Here is a 21967-nt window from a genome sequence, read left to right on the forward strand (position 1 = left end):
CCAAAAAGCAAGGCTATAGTATGGCGAAAACGTCAAAAAATGACATGTTCGAAAAATAGCCAAAAACTGCTGAAAACTGCATAAAACAGCGTGTTGAAACACGCTATGGCAAAGAATGTTGCAAAAACGGACAAAAACACCGAAATATGGCATGTCCAAAAAAGGACCCAAACAGCAAGGCTATACTATGGCAAAAACGTCAAAAAATGACATGTCCCAAAAATAGCTAAAAAAAAGCTTAAAACTGCATAAAAGAGTGTGTTGAAACACGCCATGGTAAAGAATGTTGCAAAAACAGACAAAAACACCCAAATATGGCATGTCCAAAAAATGACCTAAACAGCAAGGCTATAGTATGTAAAAACATCAAAAAATGACATGTTCCAAAAATAGCTAAAAAAAGCTTAAAACTGCATAAAAGAGTGTGTTGAAACACGCCATGGCAAACAATGTTGCAAAAACGGAATAAAAAACACAAATATGGCATGTCCAAAAAAATGAACCAAACAGCAAGGCTATACTATGGCAAAAACGTCAAAAAATCATGTTCCAAAAATCGCTAAAAACTGCTGAAAACTGCATAAAAGAGCGTGTTGAAACACGCCATGGCAAAGAATGTTGCAAAAACATTTCTCTTCACTAGTTTTCACCTGTTTGTTTGGGTAAGAGGTTGGATTACATTGACATTGTTATTTTTATTTTAGGTGAGTCACTGTTTGGAAATATGCACTGTTGTTGTTTATTGTGTTTAGCCTCTCCCTGATGCCTGTTTAATTTTTGTGTGAAAATAAATATGAATGTGAAGGACTGTAATTTCATTTTCTTGGTCATCATTTGGAAGAAGGGAAGGATATGGTAATTTTGTATTTCACCTGGTATCGCCCAGGGTCGGGCGTGACAAAGTCATGTCCAGAAAAAGAAGATAGAGTATCTTATCCATAGATTGTTTCAAAAACGGACAAAAACACCCAAATATGGCATGTCGAAAAAATGACCCAAACAGCAAGGCTACAGTATGGCGAAAACGTCAAAAAATGACATGTCCCAAAAATAGCTAAAAAAAGATTATAACCGTACCAAACACCGTGCAAAGACACGCCATTGCAAAGAATGTTGCAAAAATGGACAAAAACACCCAAATATGGCATGTCCAAAAAATGACCCAAAAAGGAAGGCTATAGTATGGCGAAAACGTCAAAAAATGACACGTTCCAAAAATAGCTAAAAACAACTTAAAACTGCATGAAACAGTGTGTTGAAACACGCCGTGGCAAACAATGTTGCAGAAACGGAATAAAAAACACAAATATGACATGTCCAAAAAATGATCCAAAAAGCAAGGCTATAGTATGGCGAAAACGTCAACAAATGACATGTTCCAAAAATAGCTAAAAACAGCTTAAAACTGCATAAAAGAGCGTGTTGAAACACGCCATGGCAAAGAATGTTGCAAAAACGGACAAAAACACCCAAATATGGCATGTCCAAAAAATGACCCAAACAGCAAGGCTATAGTATGGCGAAAACATCAAAAAATGACATGTTCCAAAAATAGCTAAAAAAAGCTTAAAACTGCATAAAAGAGCGTGTTGAAACACGCCATGGCAAAGAGTGTTACAAAAACGGAGAAAAACACCAAAATATGGCATTTCCAAAAAATGATCCAAACAGCAAGGCTATACTATGGCAAAAACGTCAAAAAATCATGTTCCAAAAATCGCTAAAAACTGCTGAAAACTGCATAAAAGAGCGTGTTGAAACACGCTATGGCAAAGAATGTTGCAAAAACCTTTCTCTTCACTAGTTTTCACCTGTTTGTTTGGGTAAGAAGTTGGATTACATTGACATTGTTATTTTCATTTTAGGTGAGTTACTGTTTGGAAATATGCACTGTTGTTGTTTATTGTGTTTAGCCTCTCCCTGATGCCTGTTTAATTTTTGTGTGAAAATAAATATGAATGTGAAGGACTGTAATTTCATTTTCTTGGTTGTCATTTGGAAGAAGGGAAGGATATTGTAATTTTGTATTTCACCTGGTATCGCCCAGGGTCGGGCGTGACAAAGTCATGTCCAGAAAAAGAAGATAGAGTATCTTATCCATAGATTGTTTCAAAAACGGACAAAAACACCCAAATATGGCATGTCGAAAAAATTACCCAAACAGCAAGGCTATAGTATGGCGAAAACGTCAAAGAATGACATGTTCCAAAATTAGCTAAAAACAGGTTAAAACTGCATTAAACCGCGTGCAAAGACACGCCATGGCAAAGAATGTTGCAAAAATGGACAGAAACAACATAATATTGCATGTCCAAAAAAAATGACCTAAAAAGCAAGGCTATACTATGGCGAAAACGTCAAAAAATGACATGTCCCAAAAATAGCTAAAAAAAGCTTAAAACTGCATAAAAGAGTGTGTTGAAACACGCCATGGTAAAGAATGTTGCAAAAACGGACAAAAACACCCAAATATGGCATGTCCAAAAAAGGACCCAAACAGCAAGGCTATAGTATGGCAAAAACGTCAAAAAATGACATGTCCCAAAAATAGCCAAAAACTGCTGAAAACTGCATAAAAGAGCGTGTTTAAACACGCCATCGCAAAGAATGTTGCAAAAACTCACAAAAACACCGAAATATGGCATGTCCAAAAAAGGACCCAAACAGCAAGGCTATACTATGGCAAAAACGTCACAAAATGACATGTCCCAAAAATAGCTATAAAAAAGCTTAAAACTGCATAAAAGAGTGTGTTGAAACACGCCATGGCAAAGAGTGTTGCAAAAACGGACAAAAACACCCAAATATGGCATGTCCAAAAAAATGACCCAAACAGCAAGGCTATAGTATGGCAAAAACGTCAAAAAATGACATGTTCTAAAAATAGCTAAAAACAGCTTAAAACTGCATCAAACAACGTGTTGAAACACGCCATGGCAAAGAGTGTTGCAAAAACGGACAAAAACACCCAAATATGGCATGTCCAAAAAAATGACCCAAACAGCAAGGCTATAGTATGGCGAAAACGTAAAAAAATGACATGTTCCAAAATTAGCTAAAAACAGGTTAAAACTGCATTAAACCGCGTGCAAAGACACGCCATGGCAAAGAATGTTGCAAAAATGGACAGAAACAACATAATATTGCATGTCCAAAAAAAATGACCTAAAAAGCAAGGCTATACTATGGCGAAAACGTCAAAAAATGACATGTCCCAAAAATAGCTAAAAACTGCTGAAAACTGCATAAAAGAGCGCGTTGAAACACGCTATGGCAAAGAATGCTGCAAAAACGGACAAAAACACCCAAATATGGCATGTCCAAAAAAGGACCCAAACAGCAAGGCTATAGTATGGCAAAAACGTCAAAAAATGACATGTTCCAAAAATAGCCAAAAACTGCTGAAAACTGCATAAAAGAGTGTGTTGAAACACGCTATGGCAAAGAATGCTGCAAAAACGGACAAAAACACCCAAATATGGCATGTCCAAAAAATGACCCAAACAGCAAGGCTATAGTATGGCAAAAACGTCAAAAAATGACATGTTCCAAAAATAGCCAAAAACTGCTGAAAACTGCATAAAAGAGTGTGTTGAAACACGCTATGGCAAAGAATGTTGCAAAAACCCTTCTCTTCACTAGTTTTCACCTGTTTGTTTGGGTAAGAAGTTGGATTACATTGACATTGTTATTTTTATTTTAGGTGAGTCACTGTTTGGAAATATGCACTGTTGTTGTTTATTGTGTTTAGCCTCTCCCTGATGCCTGTTTAATTTTTGTGTGAAAATAAATATGAATGTGAAGGACTGTAATTTCATTTTCTTGGTCGTCATTTGGAAGAAAGGAAGGATATTGTAATTTTGTATTTCACCTGGTATCGCCCAGGGTCGGGCGTGACAAAGGCATGTCCAGAAAAAGAAGATAGAGTATCTTATCCATAGATTGTTTCAAAAACGGAATAAAAAACACAAATATGGCATGTCGAAAAAAGTGAACCAAACAGCAAGGCTATAGTATGGCGAAAACGTCAAAAAATGACATGTTCCAAAAGTAGCTAAAAACAGCTGAAAACTGTATAAAAGAGTGTGTTAAAACACAACATGGCAAAGAATGTTGCAACAACGGACAAAAACACCCAAATATGACATGTCCAAAAAATGACCCAAACAGCAAGGCTATAGTATGGCAAAAACGTCAAAGAATGACATGTTCCAAAAATAGCTAAAAACAGCTGAAAACTGCATCAAACAACGTGCAAAGACATGCCATGGCAAAGAATGTTGCAAAAACAGAGAGAAACACCAAAATATGGCATGTCCAAAAAATTACCCCAACAGCAAGGCTTTAGTATGGCAAAAACGTCAAAGAATGACATGTTCCAAAATTAGCTAAAAACAGGTTAAAACTGCATTAAACTGAGTGCAAAGACACGCCATGGTAAAGAATGTTGCAAAAACGGATAAAAACACCCATATTTGGCATGTCCAACAAATGACCCAAACAGCAAGGCTATAGTATGGCGAAAACGTCAAAAAATGACATGTCCCAAAAATCGCTAAAAACTGCTGAAAACTGCATTAAAGAGCATGTTAAAACACACCATGGCATAGAATGCTGCAACAATGGAAAAAACACTCAAATGTGGCATGTCCAAAAAATGACCCAAAAAGCAAGGCTATAGTATGGCGAAAACGTCAAAAAATGACATGTTCCAAAATTAGCAAAAAACAGCTTAAAACTGCATTAAAGAGCGTGTTGAAACACGCCATGGTAAAGAATGTTGCAAAAACGGATAAAAACACCCATATTTGGCATGTCCAAAAAATGACCCAAAAAGCAAGGCTATATATGGCGAAAACGTCAAAAAATGACATGTCCCAAAAATCGCTAAAAACTGCTGAAAACTGCATTAAAGAGCATGTTAAAACACGCCATGGCATAGAATGTTGCAAAAACGGACAAAAACACCCAAATGTGGCATGTCCAAAAAATGACCCAAAAAGCAAGGCTATAGTATGGCGAAAACGTCAAAGAATGACATGTTCGAAAATTAGCTAAAAACAGCTTAAAACTGCATTAAAGAGCGTGTTGAAACACGCCATGGTAAAGAATGTTGCAAAAACGGATAAAAACACCCATATTTGGCATGTCCAAAAAATGACCCAAAAAGCAAGGCTATATATGGCGAAAACGTCAAAAAATGACATGTCCCAAAAATCGCTAAAAACTGCTGAAAACTGCATTAAAGAGCATGTTAAAACACGCCATGGCATAGAATGTTGCAAAAACGGACAAAAACACCCAAATATGATACAATGAAAAATGGCTGAAAATGCTACATTTAAGCATTGCGAAAAGTTTCAAAATATGACATGTCAACAAAAGGCTGAATCCAGATAATATGCAATGCCATACGATGACATTTTTGGGTTATTTTCGATGACACACTTTAGTATGACTTTCTCGTGGCTTTTCAGCAGCGTTTACACCTTTGAAACCTGAGAAAAAAGGTTTTATTTTCTTTCAAAGTCACAGGAAAAAAGCAAAATGAGACACGTCTTGTAAACTAAAAAAAAAGGGATGATCTGAAAATACTCATAAAACTATATTTAGAATTCTCTTAATTTTAGATTTAAAATTATGTCAAAGAAAATAAAGACTTAAAAATGTCGCGCTGTCTTGAGGTCATTTTCTCATTTTCTGGTCGTTTTCCCTTTTTTTTCTTGTTTCGGGTTACTTTTTAAAATCATTTTTTACTAATTTCTTGCGAATTTTTGCGTCATTTCTCGTTGAGTCACTCGGCCTCTTCCTGCAGTTTTCAAAGAGGAAATCAACCTGGTCTCAATGTGCTCAGGTCTCAAAGGGTTAATCAGACTGTGGGTGTTGTCTTAGGGCTTCCCGTGATAAAAGTAACGTGTAATATATTTTGGGGTTCTGCACAGACCTGTTCCCAGCGCCGGGAAGGAGACGGAGTTGAGCTTGTTCTCTTCGCAGAACTTCAGCACCGAGTAAACGATGTCTTTAATCTTGGCGGGATCGTTCCGGCCGACCACGTGGACGATGTGTCTGCTGGGCAGCAGGCCGGCCGACGTCAGGATGAACGGGCCGGGCTGGTAATCCGGAGAACGCACTGCAGAGAGGAAGCAGACGGCGCTCAGAAACACTGAGAGAAGTGGACGAATTCTTCGAAAATTCTTCGAAGACAGAATAATGTTCGGAGATACTCACCGATCTGCGAGCACTCGAGCTCAACTGTTAATCCGGCGGCGTCTAAGATCGCCTTCGAAACTCCTAAAAATCATAAAAAGAGGAAGTTTAGTAAAAGATGCTGCTTTGAGTCAGAAAGCACGTAAACCCGAATCAAGCACACTGTCCGTACTCGCCGAAAACTGGACGGTTTTCGTCTTTTAGTTGTTGTTTGGGTCTCTCAAAGGTCATTTTGTGTGTTTTCTGGTTGCCTTGTTTTTCTTTGTTGTCATTTTTTGTCTTTTTCTGGCTGTTTTGTGTCTTTTTGTTGTCATTTGGATCTCTTTGAGGAAATTCTCTTTTTTTGGTCTCTGCTTCAGTTTTTAGTCATTTTGTCTCCTTGTGACTGTTTGGGCTCTTAAAGGTATTTTTGTGTCTTTTTTTTGGTCACTTTGTTTTGCTTTGTGGCCATTTTGTGTCTCTTTCTGGTCATTTTTTGTCTTCTGTTACGGTCTCTTAAAAGTCATTTTGTGTCCTCTTTTGGTCTGTTTCTTTTTGGAGTTTTTTGTGTCTCCTTGGGTTGCTTTGTGTCTTCTTGTTGTCGCTTGAGGCTCGCTGTTCGAGGTAATTTTGTGTCTTACTGAGGTCAATTTGCGTCTTCTTTGTTTTGCTTTGCAGTCTTTTTTGTCTCTTCGTGGTTGTATTGGCTCTCTTTGGGGAAATTCTGTCTTTTTTAGTTGTTTTGTGTCTCTTTAAAGGTTATTTTGTGTCTTTGCTGGTCTCTTTGTTTCACTTTGTGGTTTTTTTGTGTCTCTTTGTGGTCATTTTGTGTATTTTTGTTGTTGTCTGAGTGTCTTAAAGGTAATTTTTTGTCTTCCTCACTCATTTTGTTTCTGTCATCATTTTTTGTCCCCCCGACACGTCGGGCCTGTATCCTGGAGGCTCTGATCCAGCCGTCATTGCTTTCACTCAGTTCCTTTCTAAATTATTCTGCAGAGACTTTAAATGTTCTGCGTTTATTTTTGATTTGGTTTTTGTCGTTGCCGTCATATCGCTGTGTGATAATTACAGCCGTGATGACGCAATCGCAGCGAATAACGCAAATAAACGTCTTTGTGGAAGCTGCGATCAGCTGTTTTCCACCGTGTGCAGCGTTGTGAGAAAAGGTCAGCGACTGAGCAGCGTATTTGTTTTTTCTTCAGTTTTTAATGAACTGTACAAAAACAAAATAAACCACGCAATTTTTGGCCGCTCACGCAATTTCACCCCAAATAAAAAACACATCGTGCATGATCTGAAACGTGTTTTCGGCTGCACCAAAGACTGAGAAATACACTGACGTTTTGAAAAAAAAAAATGGTGTCGTTACAAAAAAATAATCAGCTTCACACAAAAAGAGTTTTAAAAACGGACGGATGAAGACGAGGAGAAAAAGAGTCACCTGATTTAAGGGTGAAGTCCTGATTGGAGGAGTTGATGATGACATCACAGGCCTCCTTGGTGATGTCACCAGACGACACCTCAAGGGCGAGCTGACCCAACTGCACCCGATACACACCGAGGGACGGGGACGACACCTGACCGAAGGAGGCTGACACACACACACACACACACACACACACACCTGTCATTTATTTATTTGTTCAATATTTGTGATTGATCGGAGACTAAAAGCATCGAATAAACTCACACTTCTGTCTGAAACCATCAAATCGATCACGTTCACGACTTGACGCCTTCAATAATCTCTTAGTTAACCCTTCACATTCTTACTCCTGATTCTCCTGATTTACAGTGAATCTCGGTGAATGCGTACAGGTGTAACTGGAGCTTTTTGGGGCTTCGTACCTGCAGGCTGCTGAGATTGGCTGAGTGGCGGCCTGACTGGTGACTCTTTCGATTCTTGAGCTTGGTGTTGGATTCGGGGAGCAGTCTGACCTTTGAACGCTCTGCTGAAACACTGACAGACAAACCGGACACACGCCGTTAAATATGGAAATAAACAAATGAATACATTTGAAAGTTTGCATTTCAGGCCCCCAAAGTGCCGCTGTGACGTAAACGGAAACCCAAACTGCAACAAAAGTTCTTGCAAGAACGGTTGCCGTGTGAACGGCGTCTCAAACACGAAACAAAATCAGAACTCACATCCACAGTTTGGCTGTCGCTCGGGTGAACGACGATGGCAACCTCGCTCAGATGGCGAGGAGCTCGTCTGCGGCTGAACGCGTGGATCTCCTGCAGCAGGACTCTGGACACCACGTCCCTGGGGAAGCCCAGGTTCCCCGTGCCGATGGCGGGGAAGGACAGCGACGCCATGCGACTCTTTTCAGCCTCCTCCAGACAGTAAGTGATGATGGACATCAGCTCCTGACAGAGGACACAGAGGACAGATGAGACGAGCAGACAGGCTGAGACGGAGCGGATTAGACTTTTGCCTGGAGGGTTGTCGGTTCAGATGCCGCTGAACGTCCTCTCACGCGCTCTGGGGCGGCGCGGAGACGTGAGATGGTTTCTGTTATTGTTCGTCGTATCAGCGACTAGAATTTCATTCCGTTCCTAAGACTTCGGGACATTTCTGGGATTTTGGGACATTTCTCAAATTTTAGGACATTTCTTAGATTTTAAATCTTTTCTCAGATTTTAAGGACATAACTGATGCCGTCTTGTCTCAGACCTCAGTCACATGACCTCAGTACGTCCCAGCTGCCAAAAATAAAATATAAAAGCCCCTAAAAAAATCAGACATAACCCCTCACCTCCTCGACCTGACCGGCTCTGCTGTTCCAATATGGACAGACAGCGTGAAAGACTTTCTGACACTTGAGGTCGAAGCCGTCGGTGATGATGACGTCTCCGTGCCGCAGCGCGGTGGACTTGGCTTCAGAGCGGACGGCGGACTGCAGGCGTGGCCCCGCCGCCTGCAGGATGGCACTGGACACGGCCCCCTGTCTCAGGTTCATGTCCTCTGAGATGGTGTTGACGATGACGTCAGTCTGTGGACCAAAAGCATTGGACAGACGGTTAGGACGACACCTGAAAGACCAAAACATCGGGACGTGAGTCTCTCAAAACTCCACTGTGTCGGATTTAAGGCAGAAATACTCGACCTGCTCTGCCTGAGGGCCACTTCTGCAAAATGACAAGGCGCCAGGAGCCCGGGGCCAGTCACAGCAGCCCCATACACGTTTCAAGGACTTACGGACGTTTCAAGGACATCATTCAGATTTAAGGACAATCCTAGGGATTTAGGATGTTTCCAGGATTTTAGGATATTTCTGGTATTTTAGGGAACTGTGGAGGACTGACTGACTGTGCCACATTAGGCAGGTTCAGTACTCGCACACACACTCACACTGTATTCAAATAATATCTCACACTCTCTCCTCCGTCTCTGTAATCGTCCGTCTGTATGGAAAATCATGCAAATCCGGTCACGTGGCTCCGACTCTCCTAAACTACGGTGAGACGAGCAAAGCGCCGTCATGTTTGGAGCGTGTTTTGTCTTTTCGACCTGATGAATAATGGTGAACCGTAGATTCAGTGACTCACAAAATCTGCAGAAACTGCTGTTTCTTAATTTTAGAGATGGCTTTATGTTTACAGGTCAGATACTTCAGCAGTTAGTCTGATGAGTTATTATACCAGCGTTCCTTCACTTTCACTTGTACTTTTACTTTTTTAATGCTACTCTGAAATAAATATACGAATAAAGAAATACCTGAACAAAGATCAGTATAGGGTGTCGGATAATTTAGTCCAAATGACTTTTTTGGTCAAGTTAAAAATTAGATGATCTATTTCAAATATTATATTTTTTAAAAACTTTCCCTATTTTAACACAAAGAACATTTATTATGTTGTTCAGAAGTAATATTTCATTCGCCTTAAAAAAGCTCGTTTATTTTTCATTTGATTGGATGTCATAGATGTACATGGGTCTTCCTCTATCCTTTAAAATAATAACAATAATAACAACAGTAATAATAATATCTTTTATATTTTACGTGAAAAAAAGGATTCATAATATACTTTTTCATTGTCTGTGCATCATTGTGTCTTTTAACTCAGCGGAGTCTTACTGCCACCTGCTGGATATTTTCACCTAAAGGACCGCTGTGTGTGAGAGTAAAGCATCTCACACACACACACACACACACACACACACACACACACGTCACTGTAAGTTAGTAAACTGTGATATTTAAACGATGCTTTATATGCCGGGTCGGGACTCACAGTCTGGTCCTGGACGTTTCCGCTCCGGAGGACGATCTTCAGGCCCTCAGCTGTGATCTGCTCCGTCCTCTCCGACCTGCAGCCAATCAGAGAGCAGGACTGATGACGTCACACCGAGCCGCCACCGCCACCGTTAGAGTTTGTTTTTGTGACTCGAAAGGACAAAAATGTCAGAGCCGACAGCCGAGACACTCGACTGGATTTTAGGACTTTTCTCCAATTTAAAGACATTTGTAGGATTTTAGCATGTTTCTATGTTTTAAAATGTTTCTGGGATTTTTTGGACATTTCTGTAATTTAAGGAAATTTCAAGGGTTTTAGGAAATTTGTGATATTTATGCATGTTTTTAAAAAATTTAGGATTTCAGGACCTTTCTAGGATTCAAGAACATTTCTAGGATTTTGGTACGTTTCGAGATTCGTAGGATGTTTCTAGGATATCAGGATGTTTCTACGACTTTAGGACATTTCTATTATTTTAGGACATTTCTATGATTTTTGGACATTTCTATTATTTTTGGACATTCATAGAATTTTAGGACTTTCCTTTGATTTCAGGTCATTTCTAGGAATTCAGGATGTTTCTAGAACTGAAGACACCTCCAGGATCTTTGGACATTTATAGAATTTCAGAGCATTTCTTAGATTTGAGGACATTTCTAGGACTTTAGGACATTAGGGTCTTTGTGAGGACTTCAGCTGGGGCGTCTTAGCTAAGACCCGGCAGCCTATCAGGGTTGATGTCTCTGGTCTACAGACTCCCTGAGCTGAACGTGTCTCTCGTAAATGTTCCTTATTGTTACGTTTTGGTGCTTTGCTGTTGAAGGATTTTTGCTGGTTTTGACTTGATTTTGATGGACCGGGTATTAAAAACACCTCAAACTAGAAATGTGTAACATATAATAACATAATAACATAATAACATAATAACGTGGTCTTAAATACTCTTTTGGAGAGCAAATATAAAATTGAGGAGTAGAAACAGAAAAGAAAAGCAGAAGAGCCTCACCCTCCGGCGTGTCCCCTCTGGCTTTGACTTCCTCTGTTTCCTTGCAGACTTCCCCGAAATCCAGCGCCTGACCATCCAGCTCCTCGTCCTCCTCCTCTTTCACCAGAGCGGCGGCTCCGATTTCGACCCCCCTGATATCTACTGAGAAGTGAAAAATAAAGTTCAAACACACTTTCCAAAAAGATTCTGGTTGATACCTGATATTCCTGCAGCTGACCTCCGTCCCTGCCCCGCCGCGCTGAGCGACTAAACGTTAAACTTATCCTTTACAGCGCTCTCATGCCAATACATTTTAGGGAAAAAAATCCCAAAAATTAAGATTTTTTTTTTTTTATTTTCAAATTTAAAGAAAAAAAAAATTTAAAGAAGGATTTTTTTTTTTACAAGTTTTCTACAAAACTGCAAAATACATATAATTTAAACACAAAATATTACTTAAAATAAAGAAAGAAAATAATTTTAAAAAAAGAAAACAAACTTAACAAAACCACAGCCCCGCTGAATGTTTTCTCTAAAAATTGACTATAAAAAAATACGAAATACAGCCAGTAAAGTTGTACATCCCTCCCCTAAAGCCAAACGTGTTCAAAAATGTATCGGACATATCTCATAGGCAGACAAAAAATAAAACTTATTTATAATGTTTATAAACTGTATTTATAATTATTATTATTACATATTTAAAGTTTTTGGTTGTGTTTTTTTTTTCTTTTTTACTTTATTTTACTTATTTTCTTTTGCTAATTTTGAGGGCAAAAAATATTTTTACTAACTTTTAACTGATTTCTTGCAAATTTTTGGATTATTCCTTCTTACCCCTGCAAAATCTGGAAGTTAATTTTACCTAAAAACGAAACCAACTGCCAATATAACTATCAGTCCTGGTTTATGTTTACTTTATATCTAATTGTTGAGTTTATATAAAATGTAGTTCTTTTTACTTAATTTTGTTAAGTTTTTGCAACTTAAAAATGACATGTCGAATAAATCTTTATTTGTTTTAGCAACTTCTGTAAAACAAGTGTACTGAGCTAAATATCTGGATTCTGCTGGCTGCAGAATATATTTGTATATTCTTAAACAACCAAATCTCCGAAATTCATCATTAGAAAAATCCTCTACGTGATGATCAAGTTCAGTCAGAATAACTTGGTTTACTGAAGTTGTTGACACTTAGAAAGGACAAAGTAATTTTACTTGTCATTTTTAAAGTTGCAACAACTTCATGAGATTAAGTAAATACAGCTAAATTTTGAGCAAACGTAACAAAGACAAAAAAGTTGATAGAAATTAAGGTTATTAATTACATTTACTTTCATTTTTCAAGGCAATCAGTTTCCAAGATTATTTTCAGTAAGGTTATTTGGTAAATTTTACAGTAAAGTTGCTCATTGCCTTTTTCCCAAGCCAATTTGCATAAACATAATTGCATTACGTAAAAGATGTCGCTTGGACTGACCCTGAAGCCCCGGCGCCTCTTCCTGCTGCCAGCTGCGGTATTGTCATGGTAGGTCCGAGGTCCATGAACTCCTTGTTGACCGCCGTGGCCAGGACGCTGACGGTGTTGTCATTGTTGTCCACCAGGTGAATCTCCGTTAACGACCTCGGACCTCCCGGACTGTCGCAGTACTCCCGCACCGCCTCAGCGATGGTCTCAGCGCAGAGCTCAACAGGAAACCCAAACACACCCGAGCTGATTGCCGGCAGCGCGATGGTCGAGCATTTCGCCTCCTCCGCTCGCGTCAGACTGTTTTTAACGGCGAGCTTCAGTCGCGACACCGATGTCTTCCTGTCGATAGCAGAGAACCGCGGACCGACTGCGTGCACAACGTACTTGCAGGGCAGCTTGCACGCATCTGTTACGATGGCTTCACCTGGACGTAGTTTTCCATTCCTGGCAACGTGGTCGTCGCTGATTTTCTGCAGCTTGGGTCCTGCGGCCTTCAGCAGCGCAAGAGCCAGGCCACCGATGTGCTGCAGCTCCTCGTTGGCAGCATTGACCACCGCGTCCACTCCGAAGCTGCAGATGTCTGCCTTGCTGACGGAAACCACGACTCCACTTGCAGTCTTCACTTTGCAATAACAAAGGCCGTTTTCTTCCTCGTAGTTTTCTTCCTCGTCTTCCTCCTGGTTGTCTGGACAAAGCACAACCACGCAGCTGAACTCTGTCATGATGGTCGACAGGAACAGGCTTCCTTGATTCTGGAAGTACTTCTTGGCTCCAGGTTTGTCCACGATGAAGGTGTCGGTGAAGAGAGCGCTAGTCAGCTCCTGAAAGCAGAGTTTGGCTTTCTGGACGTGAAAACGAGCCCCGGCAAGGGTGATTTTTGGTCTCTCTGTGTCAAAACGGACTTCCACACCATTATCTTTGGCGATTCTGGCCCAGTCTTCTGATTTCTTCCTGTCAATGAACTGAACAACTGCGCAGGACTCGACTCGGAGGGTCTCTTGAACTTGCGAGTAGTTTGTGATGAATTCGGTCAAACTGCGGCAGATCTCTTTCACTGGATCCTGGAAGCCGGACACTGTCACTTTGTCTCTTCTCTCCGGGTGGATCTGAATGGCCACTGTCCTATTCTTCGAGGAGTTGTAGGCGTCCAACAGCTGCTGATTCAGGTCCGACCAGTTCTGAAGCTTCAGAACATTCTGGTCTTCCACATCCAGAGTCTGCACGGCCAAAGTCGCCTTCATCTTACTCTCAGCGGCAGCGAGAGCACTTTCAGAACTCCCCAACAGGAAAACCCCTTTGCTCTCGATGCTGTAGATGGCGCTGATGCCCTGGGACGTTAACAGGTGGTGCGACATGTCCATGGGGTCCACTGTCTTCAGAAAGTCTAGAAGATATGGGGGGAAATTCAGCTGCTTTTTGCACATTCCCATATTCCTCTCCAAGATCCAAGACTTTGTCTGAAAAACCTCTGCAGGGAGTCCTGTGATGGTTAACCTCTGGGCTCTTTCATCAAAGGACAGTTTCATGTCCGGGGAAATGTCCTGGGCGACTCTCTGGAAGCCCTCCTGCTGCAGGATGTAGAACATGGCAGAGGACATACTCATGATCTCAGAGACGCCATCTGTCTGCCGTTTGATCTGATTCATGGCTTTAAGAACGATGTTCTCCACCGAAGCTCTGATTCGCTTTATATCGTCAGCTCGGCCAGCCACCGTCAAAATCCCCCTGGATGCATCCAGAACAGGGACGGCGTCCTCCCTGATAACCGAGCGGACGTCTTTTTCTGCGGCCTTCCACGCATGTGCGTTTGCTGGACATTCGAAGGCCATGTACCGAGACATTTGCTCGCGGAAGGCCTTCTGGGCATTATTCATCCAATCATTTACGCGTTCGTTGGTCAGACCTTTCTGCCTCAAAAAGCTCGGCAGAGGGCTGAGTTTCACCTCGGGGTTTTCCAAATCCACGCTGCAGAATAACGGACTCATCTGGTCGTTGATGGTTTTCAACAGCTTCTTCATCAGGAGGAATTTCCAGACGACGTGGTGAACGCTCTCCGTGAAAGGCTCCGGCATCTGCCATGTTGGCCGCTCTTCGCCGTACAAGGCGGCACCCAGGGACTTGTAGTATGGATACACCTTGATAGGGATGGTCCGCATCACATAGTCTCGTTTTGAGCAAATATTTTCCACAACTGCAGCGATACGGGGAATAAAAGAAAAGAAAGCTCAGATAAGTGGTTGCTCTGTTTCGGTCATAAGACTCTATATGGTCAAAAGTATGTGGACACCCTCTCTCTTACGTCAGATTTTGGTCTATTTTTCCTGGTTTGGTCCAAGTTGTCCCGGTGAATTAAAGTCTTAATGTTCTGCACACGTTGTATTTGTTTTCATGGCAGCTAAAGTGAAAATATTTTGGAATCTGAAGCTGGTAAAAGAGGTGGCTGCAACTAACTGGCTGCAAGTGCAACTTTGAGCTGAATATTTGTTTGTTGGATGCCATGTTTCTATTCATCCCTGCTGCTCGCCTTAGTGCAGAAGATTTTTTGTAGGATTTTAGGACATTTCTATAAGTTAATATTTCTAGAATCTCGAGCATTTCTAGGATGTGCTGCAATAGAAGAGAAACGGCTGATTCACGAAGTTGAAATAAGGAATTATGGATGCGATATCTTCTTGTTTTACAAAACCTAATTGGGTTGGCAGCTGGCTCTTTCTAGAATTTTAAAATGTTTCTCAGATTTTAGGACATTTCTCTGATTTTAGGACATTTCTCTGATTTTAGGACATTTCTCTGATTTTAGAACAATTCTAGGAACTTAGGACTTGTCTAGGATTTTAGGACATTTGTAGGATTGTCTGATGTTTCTAGGATCTAGGACATTTCTAGGTGGTTTCTAGGGTTTTAAGACATTTCTAGAATTTTAAGACATCTTCAGCTCTTAGGACATTTCAGGGACTCTAGGATGTTTCTCAGATTTTTGTACATTTCACAGATTTCATTTCTAGGATCTTAGGACATTTCTCGGAAGTTAGGATGTTTTTTGGATTTTAGCACTTTTCTTAGATTTGAGGACAGTTCTAGGATCATAAGTCACTTCTAGGATATTAGGGCATTTATAAGACTTTGGGACATTTGTAGGACCTTTTGGACAATTCTAGGATTTCAGGACATCAGTGTCTTATCTAGGCCCTCTGTTGGGGGTGTGGGGGATCCTCCACTGGCTCTTTTTTTGATCAACACGATCTGTTTTGATGCTGCTTTATGCATTTTGACACCTTATGGAGACTAAAAGTACAAAAACAATTCACAGTGTCAATCACTTTATTTTTATTGTTAATTAGAAAATGTTTGGGGACCACCAGTAAGTTATCAGGGGCCAGATTTGGTCCATGGGCCGTAAGTTGAGTTGCTGTTGGGACGCGGCATCATTATTTTCCAATCAGGAGCAGCTGCTGAGTCAAGTGTCGCCAGGTAGAATTTCGGTAAACCACTCTGATCCGGTCTGGTGTTTGGCTTCATATCAAACAAGTCCGCTCATTTGTACACCAGCTGGTGTCCACATACTTTTGGCTTCTTGTAGTTTGTCTCTGAGGTTTTTTATTGAATTTTGGAGATTAGTTTCGAAGTGAGAACAGACTTCAGTCGGTGAAAGATGAAGCGAAATAAAAAAACCTTTGGGGTCTTTGAAGGTTGCGATGGCGGCCTGTTCGGTCGGGATCATGACGATATTTTCTGGCAGAGCCCAGTTTTTCTCAAAGTACAGCTCCAACATGTCTGGAGACGAATCAGAGAAGAAGAAGAATGAGTGACCACCGCAGCAGAGACGTCGCAGACAGGAAACGGTGATGGTACAGTGAACGCACCTTTGACCACGGTCGGAGGGAGACTCTCCACCCGGACGCTCTCTGCGGCCTCCAGCGGCCGAGCCGTCAGCCCGTGTCTCTGCAGCCTCTGGCCGGACCGACTCACGGCCAGAAACCTCTCCGCTTCTGCAAAAAATAAAAAAATACATCAAATATATCACAAATGTATTATAAACTAGGGCTGTCGACAAAGAGGTATTTGCAGAATTTCAATAGTTAATCACAATTAATGTTAATTTTAGATTAACATCTTTTCAGTTCCATAATTTTGTGTTTCAGAACAGTTTTGAAGTCCGTATCGACAAATTCTTACCAGATTGTCTTAGTTAGGAATCAAATAAACTGCATGGGACCAACAAAGTGGTTTTGTCCTTTGCTTTGTTTTCCTCACTTTAAATGTGGTATTTAATTTTGGGTCATATTCATTATTACTACTGATTTGTCATGCTTGTATATTTTTGTGCTCTTTTCTGTGTTTTCTCTGTTTTATGTGCTTTTTCTTTACTCAGTATGTTGAATATCAACATGAAAGTACGTGATTACGTTATGTGTGTGGGGTTTTTTCGGCGCTGCGTGCCTTAGACGCCTAGTGTGACACCTGGTCGCTACGGATCTGAGGATCTGTGTATTTCCTGCAGTCTGCTGTAGATCTGTGTATTTCCTGCAGTCTGCTGTGGATCTGTGTATTTGCTGCAGTCTGCTGTGGATCTGTGTATTTCCTGCAGTCTGCTGTGGATCTGTGTATTTGCTGCAGTCTGCTGTGGATCTGTGTATTTGCTGCAGTCTGCTGTGGATCTGTGTATTTGCTGCAGTCTGCTGTGGATCTGTGTATTTGCTGGAGTCTCCTGTTTGTTACCTGCAGGTTTGCTGAAGGTGATCACGGCTCTGCTGGTCTCCCAGATGATCTCCAGGCCGTAGTCGCTCTCGTCCAAACTCGAGACGTTCTCCACCAGCATGGACAGCACATCTCTGGACATGTTGTGGGACACATTGTCCAACACCACGGCGGCGCTCTGAGCGGACCCCGACTCTGACAGGAGACGAAGAAAAACCTGCCTGATTATTTCCATACGAGGAATTTTATCTGTAGTTGACCTGAAGTGTAAAAAGGGGCCGATATATTACACAGGATGTTTCCTGATATTTTCTAAATATTTCTTTCATTTATTTTATATATAAGGACAACACGCATATGAATTAATATTTCTTTATAGGGACACACATGAATCAGCATTTCTGTAAATGTGCCAGTGTGACTCAGATGCTTTGAAACCAATAAAACCCTTAAAGGAGACACTCTGGATGAACTGGGTTTAATTTTTAACTAATAAATGTCACCATGAAACTTCCCCCGCTGTTTACTCACAGTAAGACAATTACTTATGTTTAAAAAGGTTTCTGAAACTTTATGTTCGTTTTCTTATTTGTATACATTTGAAGAACAAAAAAATAAAATTTTTGATGAAGCTAGATTCAAAGTTTGTATCATTTTGTTCACATATTAGAGTCGAAAGTCTAAAACTGAAGAAAATAACTCTTCTTGTCTCTCTGTAAGTCAGAAAATACTTTCAACAGCTGTTAAAAATTCAATTTTTGACATGTTTTTAGGAATTTAAAGTTCCATAAATCACGTTGTGAATGACACAGGAACAAACCCCTCAGCATTAATCTCCATAATATAGACAGGAATTCATGCAGAAAACGTGGTGAATGTCAGTGCGACTGAAGCTGAGATTTTTGGCTCCGAGTTTGAGAGAAAAAAACTTTAAATAAACTTAAAAATAAAAACAAAAAATGAAAGAAAAAGCCTAAAATTTTAAAATTGACCAAAGCATGAAATGTTTTGTGTCTCGCCTTAAAGATTTCTGAAAGAACAACATGAACTGAGAGTAAATTTAGGAAAACTTCAGGGGCAGTTTTTCAGAATTTAGTTAGATGTCTTGATATTAAAATCAATAATAAAGAGTAAAAATTATAATAAAAATTAGAGCAAAATCAGTTGTTGATTTCCAGAGAAACGTCCTTGGAAAAATTGATCTTTTGAAACCCAAATGGATTAATTTTAAATTAATTATTGGAAAAAATGTGCACATTTTTCCATTTTCACTGAGTAAAGACTCTCGAGGTCACAGCGATGTAATTTAATTAATATGGAGTGCATCATCCGGACTCCCCCTTCAGTATAATTCTGCTAAATTTATAATAATAATAATAATAATAATGATAATAACTTTATTTAAACAGACTTTTCATGCAAAGCTGCAGACTAAAGCTCAGTAATCAGTAATAATCAGTGAAAGGTTTGATATATTAGTATTAAGTATTTAATTACATTTCTTTCTTTTCTCTTTTTTTCGGGAGCTGAACCTGAAGGTCAGATGAGTCACGTGATCACAGCCGGACTGTCCCTCCTGTACTTTCACTTTTGATTCAAACACAGTTTTTTAAATTTTATTTTTACCGTCTTTTTTTCCGTCTGAAGCTCCGCCTCCAGACGCAGCTTCTGACTTCGGACTCTTTGAATCTGTCGCTGCGTCTGAGAATCACGACAGTCAGGATTCATTTTCTGCTCACATCAACTTATTAATGAAACTCAGCAACGAAAAAAATATAATTATTATATTTCACTGTTTTAGGCTGAAGTCGGTTTTACCTGAGACGTCGTCGCTGCTCGATGGACTCTGAGAAAACAAACAAACAAACAAACAAACAAACAGACAGACAAACAAACAAACAAACAAACAAACAAACAAACAGATTCACAGAGTGTCATCTGTGTCTAAAACTGTTTAAAAAGTCGACTGTAACGTGACGTTCAGACATTTAAAGTGTTTATTTTGGCTGAGAAATAAAACTTCACTTTACCTTTTTCTGTAGTGCATAAAAATAATATTTTTAATCTAAACTTTGTTCCTTTCTTTTAAAAAAAAATGAAATAAAATAAAATGATGAACTGTAACATCGTCTGCACTCACCGATGCAGAACTCAGACGTAACGTCACGGTTTGATTCTCCAGAACGATTTCGTGGTTTTTCCTGGCGAGGACTCGCTCTCTCACTGCAAACACATCAATATCCAATAATCAACAATCTCACATTAACCCTTTCACAGACTTTGTAGCTGCACGGTTGACTTCAGTTTTGGTGCTCAAGTAGCTTCACTAAAAACTTTGCATAACCTAATTTCATTTCATGTAAATGTTCTTATATGAAGCAATTTAATATTTTGATTATACTTTAATTCTGTTCAATGATGTTGTTTTAATAAACTGACTCTGTTTTTTCTTCTGTACATTTTGAACTAATGGTGTTACTAGATTCAGTATTATTTATATTTCTTTATTATTTTATATTTGTTTTGTCTGTGTGTTTACATTATTTACTTTTTAATGATTTTTATATATATATATTATTTATTTATTTATTTATTTTCTAAATTATTTTCATTTGCATCTTTTTGTTTTTGTTATTTATTTTGTAAGGTTTTGATAATAAATTGATGCATTTTGTTAACATATTCTACAGTCTATAATTTTGTAAAAAATTTGCAAAGGTATTTCTCAGTGTGTCTGTTAAAGGGTTAATCAGCAGGTAACAGTTTCACAGGGACGCCACAGTCTGAAAGGACTCTGCTCGACCTGCTGCCACAGAAACTCCCAAACTGTTTCAGGCCTCTGAGCTCGGGTCTCAAAGGGTTAAGCGTGTGTGCATGTGTGTTTAGCAGCTGCATGTTTTAAAACGTTTTTCTGAATGAAGCTTCAGTCGGTTTTTGTCAGTTTTTGTCAGTTTTTGTCAGTTTTATCATCATCAGAGTACTGAGCTCACGAGTCCTGCTGTGACTCATCACGTCAACAACAGGGAGTGGCGGCTGAGAGGTGAAGTGCATGCTGGGAGGTCAGGAGACTGGTTTTGGACCAGTGTCTGCAGCCAGTCTGAGCTGGGTTCAGTCAAAGCGTCTTTAAAGAGACGCAGAGTGTAAACACACACACACACACACACACACACACACATTGATCATTTCAGTGATTATTTCCCATAAAAAACAGCTGCGGGCAGAGTTAGTGAGTCAGTGAAAGTCTGGGTCCTGTTTGATCCTCAAACCTCCATAAAACCTCTTTCACTCTCTCTGGTGGAGTTTAAGGTGTTAAAAAGGGATTTCAGGGCGCGAGGCTCCGCGCGGACTCACCCTCCGGGCAGGTGAAGAACACGGCCGCTCTCGGGGCTCCGTCCTCGGCCTCCACTCGGCAGTCTCCCCCGCTGGACTTCTTCCTGCTCTGGAAGTAAAGCTGCAGTTTGTTTCTCACGGTTTTGGTCTGAGCCGGACTCCAGGCCCCCTCCACGGTCACCGGCGGACACTCGGCGGTCTCCATGCGGCCGTCCTGCGCTCTCTAACGGGCAGACTGATGCAAACAGGCGGATCAGGGCTCCGGGCTGCGGGACGCTTTCACTTTCGTTTCTGCGCCAAAGGAAGAAGAAACCGAGACCAAAGTTTTAATACCAACACATTTAATCAGGATGAGAGTGCAACTTTACAGGAGAGGAAAAACTGGAAATAACAACAACAACAACAATAATAATAATAATAATAATAATAATAATAATAATAATAATAATAATAATAATAACAATAATAACAATAATAACAATAACAATAATAATAATAATAATGATAATAATAATAACAATAATAATAATAATAATAATTATTATTATTATTAGATATAATTTAAAAACGAGTGAATTTATTTTATTCATTCGTTTATTTATTTGACTTATTTAGGCACACAATATTTAGGGTGAATGATTAACTTTACTGAAGAAAAAATGTGAAAACAGTTTAACTGTAGGATAAAATAAAATAAATAAAATAAATGGTTAGAGTTACTTCATTTTTATATATTTATTAATTTAGCTCAGCTGCAGGATAAAAAATAAATACAAAAACTAAAAAGAAAACAGAATAAAAAATGTAAATTAAAATAAAAAATGGGAAATATACTTGATTATTTAGGCACACAATATTTAGAGTGAATGATTAACTTTATTGAAGAAAAATTGTGAAAACAGTTTAACTGTAGAATAAAATAAAATAAATAAAATAAAATAAATGGGTAAAGTTATTTCATTTTTATATATTTATTAATTTAGTTCAGCTGCAGGATGAAAAATAAATACAAAAACTAAAAAGAAAACAATAAAAAATGTGAATTAAAATAAAAA

At 39.6% G+C, this 21967-nt stretch overlaps 1 protein-coding gene across 2 annotated transcripts in view; it reads right to left on the minus strand.

The window, feature by feature from the left end:
* The window catches only part of LOC121937951 (protein mono-ADP-ribosyltransferase PARP14-like), a 60798-nt gene extending 39591 nt beyond the window's left edge, over positions 1 to 21207 (minus strand). Inside the window, exons 1-16 of one of the 2 annotated variants that reach the window (XM_088076212.1) lie at positions 20934 to 21207; positions 19723 to 19805; positions 19401 to 19428; positions 19209 to 19283; positions 17604 to 17777; positions 16748 to 16873; positions 16557 to 16658; positions 12894 to 15075; positions 11435 to 11572; positions 10426 to 10501; positions 8946 to 9182; positions 8335 to 8556; positions 8035 to 8146; positions 7628 to 7777; positions 6229 to 6291; positions 5945 to 6130 (exon numbers count right to left, since the gene is read on the minus strand). In XM_088076212.1, coding sequence (XP_087932338.1) covers positions 5945 to 6130; positions 6229 to 6291; positions 7628 to 7777; positions 8035 to 8146; positions 8335 to 8556; positions 8946 to 9182; positions 10426 to 10501; positions 11435 to 11572; positions 12894 to 15075; positions 16557 to 16658; positions 16748 to 16873; positions 17604 to 17777; positions 19209 to 19283; positions 19401 to 19428; positions 19723 to 19805; positions 20934 to 21117 — 4138 coding nt within the window. In that variant the 5' untranslated portion in view covers positions 21118 to 21207. Of the gene's footprint in view, positions 1 to 5944; positions 6131 to 6228; positions 6292 to 7627; positions 7778 to 8034; positions 8147 to 8334; positions 8557 to 8945; positions 9183 to 10425; positions 10502 to 11434; positions 11576 to 12893; positions 15076 to 16556; positions 16659 to 16747; positions 16874 to 17603; positions 17778 to 19208; positions 19284 to 19400; positions 19429 to 19722; positions 19806 to 20933 lie in introns of both variants that reach the window. The other variant, XM_088076211.1, reaches the window with a different exon arrangement.
* Positions 21208 to 21967: the final 760 nt, after the last annotated feature.

Source organism: Plectropomus leopardus, chromosome 4, assembly GCF_026936395.1.
Source record: "Plectropomus leopardus strain MGB_pleo_1.0 chromosome 4, ASM2693639v1, whole genome shotgun sequence".
NCBI classification, from domain to species: Eukaryota; Metazoa; Chordata; class Actinopteri; order Perciformes; family Serranidae; genus Plectropomus; species Plectropomus leopardus.